Genomic DNA, 15583 nt, shown 5'->3' with positions numbered 1-15583 from the left:
TCTGTCATCCTCAGGACTGCAGTTTTCTCCAAAGAAAGTGAGAGTCAAGTGATCGTTAATTGGCTGCAGGGCTCACGTGACATAACTGTCACGCAAGCCCTGGGATAGCCAGTTCCGGCATCATTGAAGCGGTGTTGGCACCAGAGATGAGTATAGGTTGTTAATGTTTTACATGGGGCAATATACTGATTGAGAAGGGGTTATCTGAGCAGTGGATAACCCCTTTAAAGGATTTGATTTTAAGGTGAATATTATTGATTGACCCAAATACCTTAGAACAGTACATTGTGAAAAAAAATTCTTATTTCTCCTTCGCCTCATTGGCGAATAAGTGATACAAAAAAAGTTAGCTCCTCCCCTGCAGAATACACCCCCTGCTGGCTCTCAGCTAACCAGTTCTTGCTTAGTGTCTGTAGGAGGCACATGGGTCTGTTTCAGACCCCAACGTTTTTATTTTATTGTTTACTTTTCTGTAAATTTTTATTTTTTAATTAACGGAGTGAAGGGGGCGACGGTTCCTTTCAAGGTTCCGATCTCCCCCGAACCATCAACAGGTGAGCACGGCGAGTATACCTCCCCGTTCCCTTTCCTGCGACGTGGGAAGCCATGCCTGAGCTCACTTCAGGGGCGACGGTTCCTTTCATGGTCCCGATCTCCCCACACCAGCAGCAGGCGACCACATGGAGTGTCGCCTCCATGTATCCTCTCCTGGAGCCAGGCCTAATGCCGGACAACTGGCCCTGTCCACCCGGACTGAACTCCGTGGCTGTACAGAGGCCCCTCTCTATGGCGTCCGAGCAGCCCCCACTGTCCCACCACTGTGAAGGCGGATGGCACAAGGAGGCGGACGGTTCCTCTCCACCTCCCTAACAAATGGATGATGGATTGAGGCTTATCCCTGCACCGTCCACGCTGCACAGAACAACGCTGAAACCCACATCCGCGGCGGCTCTGTGTTTGGAGTGCTCGCAGGACCAATATACAGGGTCCCTATCCTACATGGGAGCCGTCGGCTAGCAGGGGCCGCAAGTATTCTAGAAACGTGCAGGCATCTAGAAACATACAGGTATCTAGAAACATACAGGTATCTAGAAAACTGAAGTTTTTCGTTTCCTGCTCCCTCACCAATGATTTGATGACAACAAGGCTCTGAATATGGATTGGATATTGCCTGAGCTTGCCAGAGCTTCAGAGACTAAACTCCCTCGAGAGCATTTGCCATTCAATTCGGATAAGCGATTCACTGGACAGAAGCCTCTACGTGGGATGCCATGCCTGGCCTGTTTTTTAAGGGCGACGGGTCCTTTAAAGGGCACCGATCTCCCCACACCATCAACAGACGAGCACACGGAGTGTCGTCTCCATGTTTCCTCTTCTGCATCCAGGCCTAACGCCAGACAACCTGTCCTGTCCACCTGGAGACCTGAACTCTGTGGACATATAGAGGCACCCTTTTTGGCGTACGAGCTCCCCCCTCTGCATCACCACTATTTAGTGGATGATGCAAGAAGGCGGACAATTCCTCTCCACTTCCCTGTTAAGAGCTTGATGGATCGAGGGTTCCTAATTTTTATCTCTGCACCGTGAAAAGAGGAGATGGCAAGAGACTATGACCAGCTGGATGCAGCCGCACATTCTGCCATGGGGCAGATTAACCGGGTAGAATCTCCTGTGGTATACCTACCAGTATCCCTACCTGATGGGTCATCAATTAAAAATACCACGGACTGTCAGATAGCAAATCTGGTTCGTTCCGTCTTGCGGCTTCGGGTCCAGCGCTCTATCCTCCCTAGCGGCCGCATGGATTGCTAGAGCAATGGTCTCCTGGCTGGAGACCTTAACTACCCTGATTCACACCAGCAACAACTGGCCAATCAAATCCTTTGAGCGGGAGACTGACAAAGGATTGTATAAGGATTGTCCAGCACAGTCTAGATCTAAGGGATCTTGGTTCCAAACAGGGGAACGAAAAGTAAGATCAACCCTGGACCTCAATCTTCTAACAACCTTTGACATGGTCCTCCTTCTTTGGATGGAGTTCCTCTGCTCAGCCATTACTTCAACAGAAAAAGGTGCAGTTTCCGGCATCCATCGACATTCGGGTTGCTTGCCCTCTGCAAAAATTCCTTCGCCTTTCCATTCGTCAGCAGCATTTTCAAGTCACAACCTTGTCCTTCGGCCTTGCTTCCGCACCCAGAGTGTTTGCACGGGTCATGGTTGATGTCATGTTTCTCTTGCACTCTAGAGGCGTGCTCGTCCTGCCGTTTGGTCTGTCTAGCCGCCCTTCCAGGACTACGCTGAGTCGTCTATATCTCTTGCGATACCTTCTCTCCTGGGCTGGCAGCTGCACTTAGACAAGTTCTCCTCATTTCCAGCCCAGCAGATATCCTTTTTGAGGATTATCCTGCACACTTCTAGAAGGATGGTAATTCGTCCTCGAGACAAGGTCATGGCCCTTCAACAGGGAGCTCGCGCAAGGAGAGTTCTGAGGACTTGATTACTCACCCCCTCATTTCATTCGATTTGCTAAGAGAGTTCTGACGAAGAATGGTGACAACAATGGAAGCGGTTTCCTTCGCTCCGCTCGTTTTCAGCAAGTCAAACAGACTTTCAGACAATAGTCTCTGAGCTCCTTCTTCATCCAGGGCCTTTCTCCCGGTTCAATGGTTATTAGTAACCACCAATGCCAGTCTTCTTCTCCCCATCATTGTTCTGGAGATCCGAACGGTAGTTTTACAGCAGGTCCACTGCCTTCTAGCGGGTCACCCTATCCGAATTCAATTGGATAATGCCACGGCGGTGCCTTACGTCAGTCATCTAGCAGGTACCCACGGTCAGGCGCCATAACCGAGGTACCTCACTTTCTCTGAAGGGCCGAAGTCTATTATTCAGTGATCTTGGCAGTATATATCCCAGAAGTAGAACTCTGAACGGCAAACAAATTCAGCCGTCAGGGTTCCGCCTCAAGTCAGTGGGAACTTCACCCCGAAGTCTTCCATCAGATCTGTCCTTACTGGAGCTCTCCAGTTGTAGGTGGGATGACATCCAGACTGAAGGCCAATGTACTCAAGTTCGTGGTTCGGCCTCGAGATCCAAGAGCCATCGCTCTCCATGCTCTGGTTCTGCCGTGGTACCAGTTTCCATAACTCCCCTTCCACTGCTTCCGAAAGCCTTTCAGAAGCAGAAAGGGGCCCCAGTGATCCTCAGAGATCCGCACTGACCACGTCCGTTTTTTGTTTGCGGAGCTAGTATCTTCTCGCCTTATCGCAGCACATCTGCAAGTAGGGACTTTCTCACAGGGAGTTTTCACAGGTAGTTCTTCCCTATCGCATACCGTTAGATCATTGGGACCTTATTATTCCTAGGAGCCTTACAGTAGGCTCCTTTTTCATCCGGGCAGACTTTACTATCAGGGAAAGTCGTCCCGTTCTCCTCTGCGATATTCTCACTCTGACGAGTCTTCGGAGCTAGCTTCTCTGCTCTTTCAGACTTTTTTCCCTTATTACCTTCGAGGCAAGGTTGTCCTCAGGCCATCTCCATCCCTTGTTACCAAGGTGGTACTGTATTACCACTGTTATGAGGGCTTAGTTCTTCCCTCATCTCTTTTGGCTCCAGTCCACAAAATGGAATAAGATCCCCCATATTCTGGACGAAGTGAGTGCTCTGAGTAGGTACGTCTTGACAACGGCGTCCTTCTGAAGGTTGGACGTTTTATTTGGGCTTCCTGACGGTAGAGGAAGGCTTCCTGACATTTTCAGGAAGGGTTTAGCCGTTTCATCTACCATGATAACATGGTGAATTCTTTTCACCATCCAGGAGTCCTTCCGTGCTAGATGTCAGCGTATCTCCCTGTCTATCAAGTGTCCTAGGCACCAGGCGTCTGCAAGGCACGCCTGCAAGCTTGCGGATTCGTCCAGTCCGCATGCATTCTTGAAGCACTATAATTCCCACACTTCCACAGATGTGAGTCTGGGCAGGCGGACTCTGCAGGCCGCGGTGGCGCACTTGTAAGTAGCGGTTACACAGGGCCTGATTTATTGTTGTCCCCACCCAGGGACTGCTTTGGGACGTCCCACGGTCTGTGTCCCCCAATGAGGCGAAGGAGAAATAGGGATTTTTGTGTACTCACCGTAAAATCCTTTTCTCCGAGCCATTCATTGGGGGACACAGCTCCCACCCTGTTATTAGCTTATGCTTGTTTTTTTAGAATATGACATGATATACGCTCATATATTGTTATTGATCTCCTACTGCTTTTGCACCGAACTGGTTAGCTGAGAGCCAGCAGGGGGGTGTATACTGCAGGGGAGGAGCTAACTTTTTTTGTATCACTTAGTGTCAGCCTCCTATTGGCAGCAGCATACACCCACGGTCTGTGTCCCCCAATGAATGGCTCGGAGAAAAGGATTTTACGGTGAGTACACAAAAATCCCTATTTTTGTATGTTTTCAATAGTTATTAAATCATTGATGGCATACACAGTAAAAATATTAATTTCCATTTGAAACAGTAGGACAGAGCTATGTACCTTGAAAAAAAACTTAAAAACATTTAAGTAAAAGTTTGCACTCTACATGTCCCAAAATTTGCTGAGCCATGAATGGCAAAAAATTGTTTTTTTCTAAAACCAGATAACCCCCAATTCGTCATTGCAGTTTTCAATTTTTCTGGAGAAATTTGCTCTTTTTAGGGAGTTTATTATGAGTGCCTTCTTTTTGATACGTTTTGAGCCATTTCTTAAGTAATTTTTTTTTTACAGCTTTGCTTTTTCAGATTACCACCCCCTTAACCAAGGGTAGATGGGTATTTTCAATTTTTAGTCTTACTGAAGACCTGGCACAGCATTAAGGCTTTGGCTAGAGCCAGTTGTCTCTTGTCAGATACAGCAGAGATAGTTTAGGGGGAATATGACTGAGCTTTGAGACATACATACATAAATGTTATTGGTAATATAATCTGACCTCAATGATTATCTCTTATTTAGTTATTTTCAGGCTCTTGCCAATAATGTTACCTTCACAAGGTTTAAAGAAGTTTATGCTGCAGCCTCAGAAGTTCTGGGACTCGTTCTTCGACATTTTGCTGAAAAAGAAAAAGTAGGTGAAGCTTGTGTTTCTTGCGATTTATTAGCGTTTATGCACATGGTCATGTTGTGTATATAGTTATAGTTTTTTACAGCGGCTGCAGTCATTTCATTTCTCCAATCCTTCATATCAATACAATGTATGTACAATTTTAAAGACTGACTTAATGGTGTTTTATTATTATAATACCTTGTATTTTTTTCTAGTACATTTTGTACCTTTCTGGTATACTGTGCAGAAATCAGAAAAAGCTTCTGTTCTGATCTTCGTGGCTCATCATACAAGCCACTTTGTAATGTACTACATATTTTGGCCGAATCATTAAGACTGGCATTTCGTACCCCAGTCTGTGAGTGGCATTCAGGAATAAAATGCGCCAAATTCATTAAAAGGCACATGCCACTTAAAGAGAACCTGTCACCATGCAGGCATCATGTTATAGAACTGGGGGAGCGGAGTAGATTTATATAAGTTTGTGACAAAAGATTCAGTTTAATCTGTGTTTAGACTATTTCATGACTCGACCATTTACTCCCCTGGCTAGGTTCACTTTAGAGTTTTGCATGCGCAAATCACTCTATAATTGTTTCTCATTTGGATATTGAAATAATGTTTGCCTCTTTTCTTCACAACCCTTAATTTGTCATTTTTGTATTCCTTTTTTCCTGATATCAGAAAAATTAGGAAATATGTGACATTTTTTATATTTTATTTTTTTATTTTTTTTTTACCGACCGCTAAAAAGATTTTAAATTATGTTCCCTTTTCCTTTGAAATTATTTCTATATATTGCATATATGTTTGGAGGCAAGCTTAGAAACTACTATTTATCTGGCAGTGTATATATATATTTTTTCATTCATTTTATACACTTTGGCCCCTCCTTAGATTTTAAGAAACCTTTGTTGGGGTCATTTTAACATATATTTATACTTTTTTTTTTTGCTGATTTGCCCCCTGTAGTTGGGGCTGGTAAAGTATACTGGCTGCACAAAAGATCTGTATTTGATTCCTAGGACCCAGCAGCACCTGTTCCCTCTCTTCACCTAGTGGTTACATGGTCACTGGGTGCAGGGAGGAAGCAGGGTAAGTGCTTCCTAAACTATATACATAGTGCTGGTTCGGAGGTATAGAGAAGGTAAACATGGTGATGAACAATGCTATTTTCTCTTTGGGAAGTCTGGCTGAGTGTGACAGCAACTTCCTTCACCTCCGTTTCACAATCTAGTGAAAGCTACCGTATATACTCGAGTATAAGCCGACCCGAGTATAAGCCGACCCCCCTAATTTTGCCACAAAAAACTGGGAAAACTTATTGACTCGAGTATAAGCCTAGGGTGGAAATGCAGCATTTACCGGTGAATTTCAAAAATAAAAATAGATCATTATTTCCCCATAGCTGTGCCATATAGTGCTCTGCACCGTTCATATTTCCCCATAGCTGTGCCCCATACAGTGCTCTGCACCGTTCATTATTGTCCCATAGCTGTGCCCCATACAGTGCTCTGCACCGTTCATTTTGTCCCATATCTGTGCCCCATATACAATGCTCTACACCGTTCATTTTGTCCCATATCTGTGCCCCATATACAGTGCTCTGCACCGTTCATTTTGTCCCATAACTCTGCCCCATACAGTGCTCTGCACCGTTCATTATTGTCCCATATCTGTGCCCCATATATGCTCTGCACCGTTCATTATTGTCCCATATCTGTGCCCCATATATGCTCTGCACCGTTCATTATTGTCCCATAGCTCTGCCCCATATATGCTCTGCACCGTTCATTATTGTCCCATAGCTCTGCCCCATACAATGCTCTGCACTGTTCATTATTGTCCCATATCTGTGCCCCATATATGCTCTGCACCGTTCATTATTGCCCCATATCTGTGCCCCATATATGCTCTGCACCGTTCATTATTGTCCCATATCTGTGCCCCATATAGTGCTCTGCACCGTTCATTTTGTCCCATAGATGCTCCACATAAATCTGTGCCATGGCCGCTGCTGCTGCAATAAAAAAAAAAAAAACACATACTCACCTTTCTTGCTTGCAGCTCCCGGCGTCTGGTCCCGGCGCCTCCATCTTCCCGGCGTCTCTCTCCGCTCTGACTGATCAGGCAGAGGGCGCCGCGCACACTATATGCGTCATCGCGCCCTCTGACCTGAACAGTCAGAGCGCAGACGCCGGGAAGATGGAGGCGCCGGGAAGATCGAGCGACGCCCGGCGGCTGGAACGCGGACAGGTGAATATAAAATACTTACCTAGTCCCAGCGATCCTGACGCTCCCTCTGCCTGTCACAGCTGGTCTTCGGTGCCGCAGCCTCTTTCTCTATCAGCGGTCACCGGCACCGCTGATTAGAGAAATTAATAGGCGGCTCCACCCCTATGGGAGGTGGAGCCGCCTATTCATTTTTCTAATGAGCGGTCCCACGTGACCGCTGAAGAGGGGAAGAACTGCAGCACCGAAGACTGTGGGACGGCAGGGACAGTGCCAGGATCGCTGGGACTAGGTAAGTATACCTCAGCGCCCTCTCCCCCTCACCCGCCGACCCTGCCGCCCACCTTGACTCGAGTATAAGCCGAGAGGGGCACTTTCAGCCCAAAAATTTGGGCTGAAAATCTCGGCTTATACTCGAGTATCTACGGTACTTAGACTGCACTGACGTTTAAAACTTTTCAGTACTGACCGGTCATTCATTTCTGTAGTGACTTTGATTCCACAGAGCTTTAAATACTGTACATCCTCCTCACTGTCCCCATTTGCGCTCACAATCTGCATTCATTACTATCAGTATATCTTTGGCGTGTGGGAGGGATTCGGAGAGCCTGACTGAACTGCACGCAAAACACTGGGAGAATATACAAACTCCTTGCAGATATTGTTCTTGATGGCATTTGAACTCAGGATTCCACTGTTGACCTGGAACCACCATGCTGCCCTGTTGGGAATCTGCACTTTCTGGGATTTTCGATCCACTGGACAGTCCTATCAGTAAGTGACAGCTTTCTTGGTAACAGTGTGCATAGAGAGATTGCTGTCGGTCACTGATAAGACCGCCCACTGGACCGAAAATCCCATAAAGAGCAGAGGATTAAATACTTAGAACACATGTTTTACTGAATCTTTTCTTACAAAGTTACTTACTAGGACTGCCTTTTCATGGTGATGGGTTCCCTTTAACGCATCTGGCACATCTTATCAGTCGTGTGCACCTTGCCTGAAATATTACTCCAGTCACACTTAGAGTAACATTTCTGCCGTGTAATGTAGGCTGTCAGTTTTGATGAACTTTGTCATGTGGGCATTGCCATGCTCCAGCTCCTTCCCTGCTCTGCTCACTTTGTTGAGTTGGTCGACAGTGACATGGAAACGCCAAAAGTCGCAATATTTTTTTAGGAAATTGCACAAAATGTTGAGACTTTTCAACGTGTTTTACAAATGTAAACACTTTGATGGAGACATACCTATCCTATCTTATGATATCTACCGCTCTTATAAGCCTTTGTGTTGTTGTTTTCTTCATTAAAGGACATTAAGGGACCTGTGTTTGGTTATGTAGAGAAAAACTTGAAATCTCTTCAAACCAGTAATAGAGAAGACAAATTCATCATGTGCTTGAATAAAATAGTGAAAAATTTTCCATTATTTGCTGACAGGTAAGACCAACTAAAACTAGTTGTTTAATAGTTACTTTATTGCATACATATATTTGTTCTAGATTTCTTTTTCATTTTTTTGCAGATTTATAAACATTGTTCTCTACCAGCTACCAAAGCTTCATGGAGTTCTCAAAACCCAGTGTCTTGAAATAATAATGTCCAGGGCTGCCGAAATACCAGATCTCTTTCTCGAGCTAAAAAATAGGGATTTCAAGCAAATTATGAGCAACCGGTAATACCAGATCTATTCTTTCTTTTTCCTTTATTATTTAAAGCTCATAATGGGCAATCAAATACTCAGTGGCAAGAGTCCAATTCTTGGGAACCCCACAGATGAGTAGAACTTTTGTTGTTTACTAGTACAATATCTTACAAGACTTTTTACAGTTTAATAGCCGGATATCAGGGCCGGACTGGCCATAGGGCAGTTCTGGCATTTGCCAGAGGGGCCGCTCCCTGCCGTGGTCCGCTCCCTCTGTAGGAGCACCATTAATGTGACAGGACGGAGCAGCTCAGAAGAAGGACCCATGGCCTCAACTGCTCTTTTCATATGAACAGCAGCAGTGGGACATGATTCGGCAGTCAGGAGGAAGAGTGGAGGCATTTATTCCCGGATCATCTCCCAGCTCCTGCTCATGGCCGGCGGGGGTAATTTACATACCTCTAGGGAGCCGCACCAGATCCACATCTCCAGCAGAGCCGGTCTTCTGTAGCACCCAACCAATGAAATCAAGCAGGGGAGCTACAGAAACCAATGGGAGGAGGTGGGCGGGGCAAGTGCTGTGAGGAGAACAAGACTGCTGGAAGATTCCAGCACTGAGCTCCTCCAAATAGCAGCTGCAGCGGTCCCTCCTCTGCTGTATCAGTGCTGGAGGATGCAGGGCTGAGGGGATCAGTGCTGGAGGATGCAGGGCTGACAGTGAGAGGATCAGTGCTGGAGGATGCAGTGCTGGAGGATGCAGGGCTGAGGGGATCAGTGCTGGAGGATGCAGGGCTGACGGTGAGAGGATCAGTGCTGGAGGATGCAGGGCAGAAGGTGAGAGGATCAGTGCTGGAGGATGCAGGGCAGAAGGTGAGAGGATCAGTGCTGGAGGATACAGTGCTGAGGGTGAGAGGATCAATGCTGGAGAGTGCAGGGCTGATGTTGAGAGGATCAGTGCTGGAGGATGCAGGGCTGACGGTGAGAGGATCAGTGCTGGAGGATGCAGGGCAGAGGGTGATAGGATCAGTGCTGGAGGATGCAGGGCTGAGGGTGAGAGGATTTTTTACTGATACCATTTTGGTGCAGATACGTTCTTTTGATCCCCCGTTATTGCATTTAATTGCAATGTCGCGGCGACCAAAAAAAAACGTAATTCTGGCGTTTCAAATTTTTTTCTCGCTACGACGTCCTTTTTTTATTGATAGATCAGGCGATTCTGAACGCGGCGATACCAAATATGTGTAGGTTTGTTGTTGTTTTTTTTATTGATTTATTTTGAATGGGGCGAAGGGGGCTGATTTAACCCCTTCACCCCAAAGCCTGTTTTCACCTAAGTGACAGGGCCAATTTTTACAATTCTGACCACTGTCACTTTATGAGGTCATAACTCTGAAACGCTTCAACGGATCCTGGTGATTCTGACACTGTTTTCTCGTGACATATTGTACTTCATGATAGTGGTAAAACTTCTTCGATATGACTTGCATTTATTTGTGAAAAAAACAAAAATTTGTCGGAAATTATGAAAATGTAGCAATTTTCAAACTCTTAGTTTTTATGCCCTTAAATTAGAGAGTTATATCACATAATATAGTTAATAAACAACATTTCCCACATGTCTGCTTTACATCAGCACAATTTTGGAAACATAATTTTTTTTGTTAGGACGTTATAAGGGTTAAAAGTTGACCAGCGATTTCTCATTTTTGCAACAAAATTTGCAAAACCATTTTTTTACGGACCACCTCACACTTGAAGTGACTTTGAGGGGTCTATATGACAGAAAATGCCCAAAAGTGACACCATTCTAAAAACTGCATCCCTCAAGGTACTCAAAACCACATTCAAAAAGTTTATTAACCCTTCAGGTGCTTCACAGGAATTTTTTGAATGTTTAAAAAAATTGAACATTTAACTTTTTTTTCACAAAATTTTTACTTCAGGTCCAATTTGTTTCATTTTACCAAGGATAACAGGAGAAATTGGACCACAAAAGTTGTTGTACAATTTGTCCTGAGTACGCCGATACCCCATATGTGGGGGTAAACCACGGTTTGGGCACATGGCAGAGCTCAGAGGGGAAGGAGCGCCATTTGACTTTTCAATGCAAGATTTGCTGGAATTGAGATCGGAGCCCATGTCACGATTGGAGAGCCCCTGATGTGCCTAAACAGTGGAAACCCCCACAAGTGACACCATTTTAGAAAGTAGACCCCCTAAGGAACTAATCTAGATGTGTGGTGAGCACTTTGAACCTCCAAGTGCTTCACAGAAGTTTATAATGTAGAGCCGTAAAAAAAAATTTATATTAATTTTCACAAAAAATGATCTTTTTGCCCCAAATTTTTTATTTTCCCAAGGGTAACAGGATAAATTGGACCCCAAAAGTTGTTGTGCAATTTGTCCTGAGTACGCCGATACTTCATATATGGGGATAAACCACTGTTTGAGCGCATGGCAGAGCTCGGAAGGGAAGGAGTGCCATTTGACTTTTCAATGCAAAATTGGCTGGAATTGAGATCGGACGCCATGTCGCATTTGGAGAGCCCCTGACGTGCCTTAACAGTGGAAACCCCCCACAAATGACCCCATTTTGGAAAGAAGACCCCCTAAGGAACTTATCTAGATGTGTGGTGAGCACTTTTAACCCCCAATTGTTTCACTAAAGTTTAAAATGTAGCATTGTGAAAATTAAAAAATCATTTTTTCTTTCCACAAAATGATGTTTTATCCCGCAATTTTTTTTTCCCAAGGGTAACAGGAGAAATTGGACCACAAATGTTATTGTCCAATTTGTCCTGAGTACGCTGATACCCCACATGTGGGGGGGAACCACCGTTTGAGTGCATGGCAGAGCTCGGAAGGGAAGGAGCACCGTTTGAAATGCAGACTTAGATGGAATGGACTGCAGGTGTCAAGTTGCATTTGCAGAGCCCCTGATGTACCTAAACAGTAGAAACCCACCACAAGTGACCCCATATTGGAAACTAGACCCCCCAAGGAACTTATCTAGATGTGTTGTGAGAGCTTTGAACCAACAAGTGTTTCACTACAGTTTATAACGCAGAGCCGTGAAAATAAAAAAATATTTTTTTTCCACGAAAATGATATTTTAGCCCCCACGTTTTTATTTTCCCAAGGGTAACAGGACAAACTAGACCCCAAAAGTTGTTGTCCAACTTGTCCTGAGAACGCTGATACCCCATATGTTGGGGGGAACCACTGTTTGGGTGCACGGCAGAGCTCGGAAGGGAAGGAGCGCCATTTGAAATGCAGACTTAGATGGATTGGTCTGCAGGCGTCATGTTGCATTTGCAGAGCCCCTGATGTACCTAAACAGTAGAAACCCCCCACAAGTGACCCCATATTGGAAACTAGACCCCCCAAGGAACTATCTAGATGTGTTGTGAGAACTTTGAACCAACAAGTGTTTCACTACAGTTTATAACGCAGAGCCGTGAAAATAAAAAATATTTTTTTTTCCACGAAAATGATATTTTATCCTCTATGTTTTGATTTTCCCAAGGGTAACAGGACAAATTGGACCCCAAAAGTTGTTGTCCAACTTGTCCTGAGAACGCTGATACCCGATATGTTGGGGGGAACCACTGTTTGGGCACACAGGAGAACTCGGAAGGGAAGTAGCACTGTTTTACTTTTTCAAAGCAGAATTGGCTGGAATTGAGATCGGACGCCATGTCGCGTTTGGAGAGCCCCTGATGTGCCTAAACAGTGGAAACCCCCAATTATAACTGAAACCCTAACCCTAGCCCTAACCCTAGCCCTAATGGGAAAATGGAAATAAATACATTTTTTTACATTTTATTCTTTTTCCCTAACTAAGGGGGTGATGAAGGGGGGTTTGATTTACTTTTATAGCGTTTTTTTGGCGGATTTTTAGGGTTGGTAGCTGTCACACACTAAAAGATGCTTTTTATTGCAAAAAATAGTTTTTGCATCACCACATTTTGAGAGCTATAATTTATCCATATTTTGGCCCACAGAGTCATGTGAGATCTTGTTTTTTGCGGGACGAGTTGACGTTTTTATTGGTAACATTTTCGGGCAGATGACATTTTTTGATCGCTTTTTATTCCGATTTTTGGGAGGCGGAATGAACAAAAACCAGCAATTCCTGAATTTCTTTTTTTCATATTTTTTTAAAACTTTTTTTTGTTACTTTTGCCATGCTTCAATAGCCTCCATGGGAGGCTAGAAGCTGGCACAACTCGATCGGCTCTGCTACATAGCAGCGATCATCAGATTGCTGCTATGTAGCTTAATAACAGGCGTACTATGAGCGCCGACGACAGGGTGGCGCTCAAAGCTAGCCGGGATCAGTAACCATAGAGGTCTCAAGGACCTCTATGGTTACCATTCTGATGCATCACTGACCCCCGATCATGTCAGCGATGCGCTCATTTTCGGCCGGATGGCCCGAAGTGCCGGTTAAATGCCGCTATGAGCGTTTGACAGCGGCATTTAACTAGTTAATAGCGGCGGGTAAATCGCGATTTCACCCGCCGCTATTGCGGGCACATGTCAGCTGTTCAAAACAGCTAACATGTCCCGGCTTTGATGCGGGCTCACCGCCGGAGCCCTGCATTACAGCGGGGAATCTGACCTCGGACGTACTATCCCGTTCGAGGTCAGGAAGGGGTTAAGCTATGTTTCCCTGTTGCGTTTTTGCAGCGTTTTTTTAATGCAAATTTACAGCTGCTTTTCACAGTACATCAAAATCTATGAGATTTCAGAAATCTCTTGCACACACACCGTTTTTTTTTTCCTGACCATTTTGTAAAATAGCTTGGTTTTTGCAAAATGCAGCGGTCACTTCATTCGGTGTTTTTGCAGCATTTTTCGCCCACTGAAAGCAATGGGTAGTGCAATAACGCTGCAAAAAACGCAAGTATCAGGTTTTGGTGCGAAAAACAGATGAAGTTGATTCAGATTTTTTTATGCACTAAACTTTATCTACCTGCACAAGAGACAAATGTACCCTGACAAAAATGTAGCAAAACCTAATAAAAAAAAAAACTAAGCAAATCTGCTTTTTGTAGACGGCTTAAACAGTATAGAAAAAGCTGCAAAAACGTAGCATGTGAATATAACCTTAATGTAGATAAATTTAGAGTAATGCACCTGGGACTGAGTAATCCTATTGCTGCATATACATTAAATGGGACCATACTTGGGACGACAGAACAGGAGAAGGACTTGGGTATTCTGGTTACAAGTAAGCTGAGCAGCAGTACTCAATGTCAAGCAGCAGCTGCAAAAGCAAACAAGATTTAAGATGTATAAAAGGAGAGGTAAAATCCAGCTATCCCAATATATTGTTACCTCTATAAATCGCTTGTGAGACCACATGTATAATGTTGGATCCAATTTTGGGCCCAACATTTTAAAAAAGGACATTCAGAAATTGCAGTCAAGTCAAAGGCGGGCAACTATATTATTACAAGGGATGGTAGGCCTCTCATATGATGAGAGGTTGGAAAAGTTGGGCTTAGTAAAAATACGCCCCAGATGAGATCTCATTGACACGTATAACTATATGTGTGGTCAGAACAGAGGACTGGCACACGACTTATTGCTTCCAAAGACCATAATGAGGACTAGTGGGGGCACTCATTGCAGGCGGAAGAAAGGTGATTCCAGCAGCTAAATAGGAAAAGGTTCTTTACAGTTAGAGCAGTCAGACTGTGGAATGCCAACCACAAGAGGTAGTAATGGCAGGCACTAGAACAGCATTTAAAAAAGGGCTGGATGATTTTCTCAATACACATAACATCGCGGGTTATAGTTAAATTTGTGACAAAATGTACAATTGGTGGAGAAATGTTGTGGTTACAGCCTTTCTTGGGTTGGATTTGCATCCAGTGCTGTTCTTTACGAGATTCTGATTGCTAACTTTCTCATCCCTCGTTCTGTTTCAGAGACGATGAAAGACAGAGAGTGTGCTTAGACATGGTGTACAAGTTGTTGGCCAAGCTGAAGCCATGTGAGCTGCGGGAGATTCTGCCATCTATAACTGCATTTAGTTCTCACAATTTTCCTGTCTGCCGGAAACGTATGTACGATATTCTTATGTGGATCTATGACAATTACAGGTAATAAATCCATAGTTTCATATCTGGAAGCTGCTGTACATTGATATATCTGCATATTATTTTACTGTTGTTATTTAATACCTCTTTTTACCCAGGTTTTCACCTGTTGAAGTGTTATAGTATTCTATAATATTCAAATGTTAAAAAGGACCTTATGGTTCTGAGAAAAATTCTAATCTCATGCTAATCTAAAGTAGAAGACCTGTTTTAATATATTTTTTGCAAACTATAGGATTTCTTTTATTACTTAGCTTTTTTGTTTTGAGAGATTTTGACTACTCTGAGAGATTTCCTCCCACTATCGAGGAGCCAGCTGTGAGGAGGAGAAGCGGTTTCTGTACCTCTAAATCTGGCCGCATGCTAGAAGAGGGGGCGAGTCCTCGAAATGTTGCTAGTATGTGCGTCTGTGCTGTGTGAGCGGCATCTCGTATGGCCATGGTCTTGCAGTATATCTATTTTGGTTCCTATGGATGGTCTGAAGCATTGCTGATAAATACCAGTATCTACTCACATAGTATG

General features: G+C 44.3%; 1 protein-coding gene across 1 annotated transcript in view; it reads left to right on the top strand.

Moving 5' to 3' along the window:
• The window catches only part of PRKDC (protein kinase, DNA-activated, catalytic subunit), a 448603-nt gene that overhangs the window by 287334 nt on the left and 145686 nt on the right, over window positions 1-15583 (top strand). Inside the window, exons 52-55 of the mRNA XM_069731310.1 lie at window positions 4985-5096; window positions 8619-8746; window positions 8832-8981; window positions 14891-15064. Of these exons, the coding sequence (XP_069587411.1) occupies window positions 4985-5096; window positions 8619-8746; window positions 8832-8981; window positions 14891-15064 (564 nt within the window). The remainder of the gene's footprint in view (window positions 1-4984; window positions 5097-8618; window positions 8747-8831; window positions 8982-14890; window positions 15065-15583) is intronic.

The sequence above is a fragment of the Ranitomeya imitator genome, chromosome 6, assembly GCF_032444005.1.
Source record: "Ranitomeya imitator isolate aRanImi1 chromosome 6, aRanImi1.pri, whole genome shotgun sequence".
Taxonomy (NCBI): domain Eukaryota; kingdom Metazoa; phylum Chordata; class Amphibia; order Anura; family Dendrobatidae; genus Ranitomeya; species Ranitomeya imitator.
Note: the sequence above shows the minus strand (reverse complement) of the source record. Positions and strands in the feature narration are given on the sequence as shown.